Source organism: Amborella trichopoda, chromosome 9 (assembly GCF_054954075.1).
Source record: "Amborella trichopoda isolate Santa Cruz 75 chromosome 9, AtrichopodaSantaCruz75HAP2 v2.0, whole genome shotgun sequence".
Classification (NCBI taxonomy): domain Eukaryota; kingdom Viridiplantae; phylum Streptophyta; class Magnoliopsida; order Amborellales; family Amborellaceae; genus Amborella; species Amborella trichopoda.
The window spans coordinates 16,949,676-16,956,299 of NC_142344.1; the positions used below are offsets into that span (position 1 = coordinate 16,949,676).

Consider the following 6,624-nt stretch of genomic DNA (forward strand, 5'->3'; position numbering starts at 1 on the left):
CTCCTCAAGAGAGCCTAGGACACTCGGGGAAAGAGGCGCCTGTCGCAGGGACGGGCGTCAGGGTGGCTGGTGTACCTTTGTCCAATGAGTTCCTCCCCTCATGGATCAGGTCAGCTACCGAGGCCCAATTCTCAGCCCCGACCAAGGAAGACGGGTCCTTAAAAAAGGCTAAAGGCCCAGGATCCTCTATTACCTCCTTACCGGGTCGATGGTTCAATGAAACCGGGGGATCCGATGGAAGGTGACAGCTGTTACCAACCCCACCGCCTTCTGAGATTGGGTCTAAGAGGGTGTGCCTAACACAAGCGTTCGGCGCTGACTCTCTGACATCATCGTCCCCAGAGAGCGATGGTGGGGTGTCACGCGGTATCCACTGGGAAGACCGTTGACTGGCCGGAGAACTTGGTCGGTAAACTCTCTTGCCAGGAAAAAGGTCATGGTGATTCCGGCGGTGGCGCCGCTTGTCCGGTAGTGGCGCCGCTTGGCTAAGCCAGATTTCTTGGAGACGACACTCCATGAAAAGGACCAGCAATGAGTGCGAATTGCTATCTACCTTATTATCCGAGTGGGGAGAAGCCTCAGTCCAAGCCAGAGAAATCGGGTAGAACAGGTTATCTACTTCAATCCACACACAAGGTGGAATACATTTAGGGTCCAGGACCTCTACCAAGAGCAGGATGGAGCCTAGCGAAAGTGTTTCCAGAGATTTCCACCGAATCGAGATCAAACTTCCACAAGATTCAGCTATTCTCCCAAAGGTTGCAAGAGGCCAGCCATGGAGTGGCACATGGTGAAGCGTAAGCCAAACCTTTTGCCTTCTGAAAGATCCTTCCTGGGGGGACCAAGCACGAAGGCACAAGGTTGCCCCTTTGAAAATCGCAGATTTGGCATGCTGCAATACCTGGCAGGCAAGAGCTTGTGACGAAAAGGTGAAGAGGTAGTCTCCACATGAGAGGCATCAAGCCGTGATATTGGAGTCCTCCCAAAAAAAATTTGCCCAGATCTCAACTCCTCTGAAATCATTCCAAGACGGGCGAAACGTGCCTACTGAAGATGACTGGAGCTTAGTCTTTAGCAGGGAAGACTCTATCGGTGGGATGGAGACGAAGAAAGGACTAAGCAGGGGCTTGCTGCAGAGAGGGGGAGACTCCTTAGGGCAGGTCGGGGAGCCTGCAGAAGGGAGGGGAGGCGAGGAGCGTGCGACTACTTGCGCAAAGGACCCAGAATCAGTAGTCGGTAACCCGCTTTGTGGAGAGCCATGGGTAAAGGACTGCACTCCCTTAAGAGATGCCTTGTGTGGGACACGTAGAGGTTTAGGGTACAGGTCGTAAATCGTACTCCAGAAAGAAGGAGAGGCCAGGGACCAAGTAGAGAGATGCCTGGAGGAAGTAGGTGTAGAAGAGGAAGAGCGAGCGGGGGACCGAGTTCGAAGGACGTCTGGAAACAAGAAAAGGAAGAAGAAAAGGAGGAAGACGAGGTGGAAAGGGAGGGAGACGACTGCGTCTCCTCCTCATTCTAGTCAAGTTACATTAGATAGTTTCCAATCATAAAGCATGTTTTATTAGTATTTTAAATGACAAATTTAATTCAAGGTACCGATGATTTCATATGTATCACTTTCTTCATAATAGTTTATTTTTGCTTTAAGAGCTATATATGCTCTCTTGTAATATATATTAAAGTGTTTTTCACCTTGAATTTTTATTTTAGCTTCATGCCTTAAAAATAACCTTGTTTTTACGGTAATGCAGGCTTTACTGTATCGCCTTTCTGGTGACTATAATCCATTGCATTCAGATCCCATGGTTGCAAGTAACGCTGGGTTAGTACTACCATTTTCTGGCTTAGACTTCCTATTTTTATATCTGTGCAGTATATTCATTATGTATTTAATTATTGCTTACCATTTGGAGTAGTTTCTGTTGGCTATGATGAACAAATATAGCTGTACACATATATGGTATAAGAGCTCAATGTGCATAGCTAGTTAAAAGTGTTGAAATTTAACCAGAAAAGGATGTAATATTTATGAATTAATCCTACATTTCTTTTTCTCTTTTTGGTGGGGTCATGGTGATCCAGAGATGTGCTACTATTGTGAACAGCATAACTACCAAGCCTAGGTACTTGAATCCCTAAGAAAGGTTAGGCCATCTTGGTTTATTTTTGGAACAAACTTCACGGTCAAAGGAGATATTGGTTTTGCTAGTTCTAATTTAAGGGTGATATCAAACTGGTATACTTTTGCATCATATATATAGTTATCACTTAGCACATGCCCACCCTTGACCTTTAACATACAACACCTGCTATCTGCCACTAGAACAAAGTCCATGGGGAAACTAATGTTATCAGGGATAGCCCACTGAAGTTACGGTGCAGAAGATAAGTGCTCCAAGCATAGTTTTTGGGAGCGAGAGTAGAAGCAGGTGGAGGAACAGGATCAGGTGTAGCCTTGGGTGAACCATGGTTGAAGCTCCCTACCTAGGAAGTGTTGTTTAAGGAGAGGTGTGGAAGCAGCCTAATATATTTACTATATTTATATGGGAGCACTTGGGGAGAACCCTTTATTTAGTATATATGTGTGCATTATTTTTAATTTTAAAGTGATATTTTAAGAAATTAAATGTAATCCACTTTATTAGCATTATCTATACACATGCACAATGAGAACTTTATAGCCCTAAAGTTCCATAAAAATTGGAGAAGATGACATTGTAGGACCACTATAAGATCCAGCCTATAGTGAACTGGATGTCTCACTACAAATGACTAGAGTGAACTGCCCTTCTCTAGGACCATTCTGGACCGACAAACTCCCTGATTCTGTGCTTACTCAGGCTGTTCCTATTCAGCTTGCCAGTTTTCAACCACTTATGCAAACCATGACTATGGAAAAACAAAAATCATTTGCAAGTGGTCATTAGCTAGCAAATTGTCAGAAAGAAAGAAATCAGTGCAAAACCAAAGACGACGGGTTCATAATCAAAATATTTTGAAATTTCTCCTAGGATCAATATCCCTTCAAACTAAGGCCGCAACACCATTTTGAGTGGGGTTGTGATCATGTTCCACAGGGATCTAGATCCCTCTTGGTCAGGGATTGAGATCCCCATAAGATAGGGATCGAGATCCCTTGATGGGGGAGAGCAAGCTTTCAGGTCGACCTCTAGCTCAGGGATCGCTGGAGAGAGATTTTGAGTGGGAATCACCATCTCCAACCAATCTCCCTGCATCTATGGCTTCAACTATTTGATGTCTCTAGATGAGGTGTTCAATTAAAGATATAAAAAGAATGGAAAAAATAAGAAATGTAAACAAAACCACAGCCATGTAGATCAAATTTGAACAAGTGCAAGATTAGTAAAGGAGACTATGTTTTCAATGAAAAGAACTTTGTTCACTGCCGATGAAATTGTTGGGGTTATGTAGCCATTTAAAGGCCTAATGATAGCATGTAAAATTATGACTATAGTGATACGATAGCTCCAGTGGGAGCGTGGTTTGGATGGACTGTGTGGCATGATCTAGGGTGAATTGTGATTTGTGAGGCATCACTGATGTTGTGACTCACCTGAGTTTTGACAGGCTATGGCTCAGGTTGATGTCTAAAAACTTGTAGCCCTGAGCATTTGTGCACAACCGATAAGGGTTTCGATGTGGGGTCATCCCTTGATGAGGTCTGAGTTGTACTTAGGGTGGTTGGCCAGGGGACTAGGTGTGACCCCTGTGTGCGGTGGTTAGCCAGAGAGGACAAAGGCCAAATCCTCATATTTACCATCGCACGACATGTACACTAGATAACCGTCTGGGAAGCAGCCCTTTAGGTAAGGGTGTGTCGTATACTTGTGTTGAAAAGCTGTCTCCCTAGAACATTGGACTGTGTTGAAATGACCCATAAGGTATTGTGCTAAAATGGGGCGTGGACCTTTCCTCCAAGAGAGACCTACAATGCATTAGCTAGGAGCATGTCTCCTTCATTTATTGTCTAACTTTGATAGTCCAAGCATGAATCCCTGCGATTAGTTGTGGGTCTGGGAGCTGTTGGGTCAGTTTGAAACAATGACAGTGAGATGCAGTTTCTAGAAGGGATGGAGTCCTTAGTGTATTTGTGATATTCTTGACTATTTGGATCCAATTCCCATCAAATATTTTTTAATATGTTTAATTATATTTTCTTTTATTAAAATGGATTTTTAGATTTCTCAAGATATGTTATTTTAGTAAAAAAATATTTTTTAGATAAGCTAAAATCAATTTTCTGGATTTTTTTATTTTAGAAAGAAAAAAATATTTATTGGTTTCTAAAAATCAGTTTTATTAATCTAAAATTTATTTGAGGGTGTGGGGGCCCATTAGAGCCTCGGGCCCACCACATGGGAGCCCACTTAGTGGGGGTGTGGGCCCGCATAGGCCACACATGGTGGGACACCCCACCTCTTCCTTTCCTTAATGAGTGGCTTGTGAAGCAAGCCTTCTAGATGGTTTTGAAATATTAGGAAAGTGCTCCAAATCATGGATGATTGTCACCCTTTTAAAGAGTGCGTGCAAAAACTTACTACACCAACCACAGTAATTTGATGCTATTATGTTCGTCAATAATGCATTTGGCCACGAGTCCATATTCACTAGTAAAAAGTTAGCAATTTCCTGTAAATCTCGTTGTAAAACGATCTCATAATAACTGAAAGTGGTGCCGCGATATGTTTAAATTTGTTATTTTATCTGAGTTCTATTATGGTTGCAAATTGTTCACCTTTTCCTCCATTTTAGTAAAAGGGTAATAATGTCTAAATAATCTGTGCTTGCTTTTCTCCCTGAAGGTTTTCTCGCCCAATATTGCATGGATTGTGCACACTTGGATTTGCAGTTCGGGCAATTATCAGGCATTGTTGTAATGATGAACCAGCTAGAGTGAAAAGCTTATCTGGTCGTTTCCTACTACATGTTTACCCTGGGGAAGTCTTAGTCACAGAAATGTGGCTCCAAGGATCAAGGTAGACCACTATTCAACTTCATTGTTTTGGCATATATTATCTCTACTACCTTATGTTGTTGTGTTTTTTAGGTAATTCAGTGGGGAAGACAGGCCCATACCTGTGTTTTCAAATGGTTTAGGAGCTAGTTTTTTGAAGGTGTTAGTAGGCTGGTGTCAGTTGGAATGTAAACCATACGTGGTGACTAGGGTGTAGGGGTGTTACCACCGCGACCCCAGCCCCTTTCCCTATTCTGTCGTCATAAAATGTGTGCTTATCAGTCGCACAAGGCTAGCTATCGTAGCCCTTGATTCTCTATGATAAATCCCTATCACTTTGTGTAACCCTTGATTATCTATCTCAAATGCTATGTGAAACCAATCTGACTTGATAGTTACAAAATGTATCCTTTCCTATTCCTTTGATTCTCTCTGTCCATAATATATGACATCTCTTCGCACCTGCTTTAATTTTGGGGTTTTATCAAGTTTTATCTTTTCCTGATGAACACTTGCTTAAGTAAACCTTTATCACTTGCATATGTTATTTGTTGCTCTCTCTCGAATCCAATCAGAAAAAGAATATGAGATCCTCTCTCTCTCTCTCTCTCTCTCTCTCTCTCTCTCTCTCTCTCTCTCCCTCCCTCCTTGCTTGCATATGCATGGCACGAGCTGTGTACTAGTGCTTCCTCTAGATGGAAAACTTAACACTGTTTGTTTGTCAGGGTATTGTATCAAACAAGAGTAAAAGAAAGGAATAAGGCAGTGCTTGCTGGCTATGTAACTCTGGACCGCTTGCCTTCGTCACTTTAAATTCATGGTATGCCCATGGAATGTAGCACTCTCAGACTCATCTTTGCTTTCCTACTAGGCTTAGGATGGATATTTGTATCTTCCTATGTAATTTCGTTTTTTAGGACATTTGTTGAACATATGTATGGTTACAAGCCTTTCTAATAAGGAATTGTTTACTATGAGACCATTTATTTTTTGTACAAAGATATCATAATCACTTTTAGCAATTGGATGTGAAATTCAATAGACGAAATTGTGTCATAATATTTAAGAAAATTTATTTGGATTTTGTGCTCAAACAATGACACATTCTCAATCAATTTTGAATCTAGTGTTCAATGATGACTGTGACTTCCTTATATCAAAAGCAAATGATCTTATTGTATACATTTATTCCAAATAAAACCATTTTATTTCCTTTGCTCACTCCATTTCCATATGATGAAGTAGCCTAGAACTGTAGCTTTCATAATCCAAAATGAAAATGCAACAGAGGGTTGGAGATTCTAACTGAAAATGGAACAATTTTGTGAATAACGCCCAAAAAAAATAACAACGTTTTGTCTTTTTCTTTTATTATTTATAAAGTGATATCGACAAATGCAGCGATCACAAAATAAATAAAGATATCGCATCCGTATGCATGAGCCACACCACGATGGGGGCTGGGGAATCTCAGTGAAAATGGAATTAACGTTCAAAAAAAATAACAATGTTTTGTTTTGTGGGATCAATATTAGATTTACCCATTTGGAATACTTCTTGTTCTAGGATTGAAAACTGCCTTTATGGTTAGAGAAATAATGGATGGGTACAACGTTCAAATCGTCATTTGCAAAGCACTTTTGGTGACA

At 41.4% G+C, this 6,624-nt stretch overlaps 1 protein-coding gene across 5 annotated transcripts in view; it reads left to right on the forward strand.

Annotated features, from left to right (window-relative positions):
* ECH2 (enoyl-CoA hydratase 2) overlaps nt 1–6,069 on the forward strand; it is a 54,392-nt gene extending 48,323 nt beyond the window's left edge. For 3 of the 5 annotated variants that reach the window (XM_011630718.3, XM_011630719.3, XM_088848518.1), the window contains 3 exons: nt 1,752–1,822; nt 4,824–4,997; nt 5,701–6,069. In XM_011630718.3, coding sequence (XP_011629020.1) covers nt 1,752–1,822; nt 4,824–4,997; nt 5,701–5,788 — 333 coding nt within the window. In that variant the 3' untranslated portion in view covers nt 5,789–6,069. The remainder of the gene's footprint in view (nt 1–1,751; nt 1,823–4,823; nt 4,998–5,700) is intronic. The other 2 variants (XR_016041777.1, XR_016041778.1) reach the window with 1 other exon arrangement.
* Nucleotides 6,070–6,624: the final 555 nt, after the last annotated feature.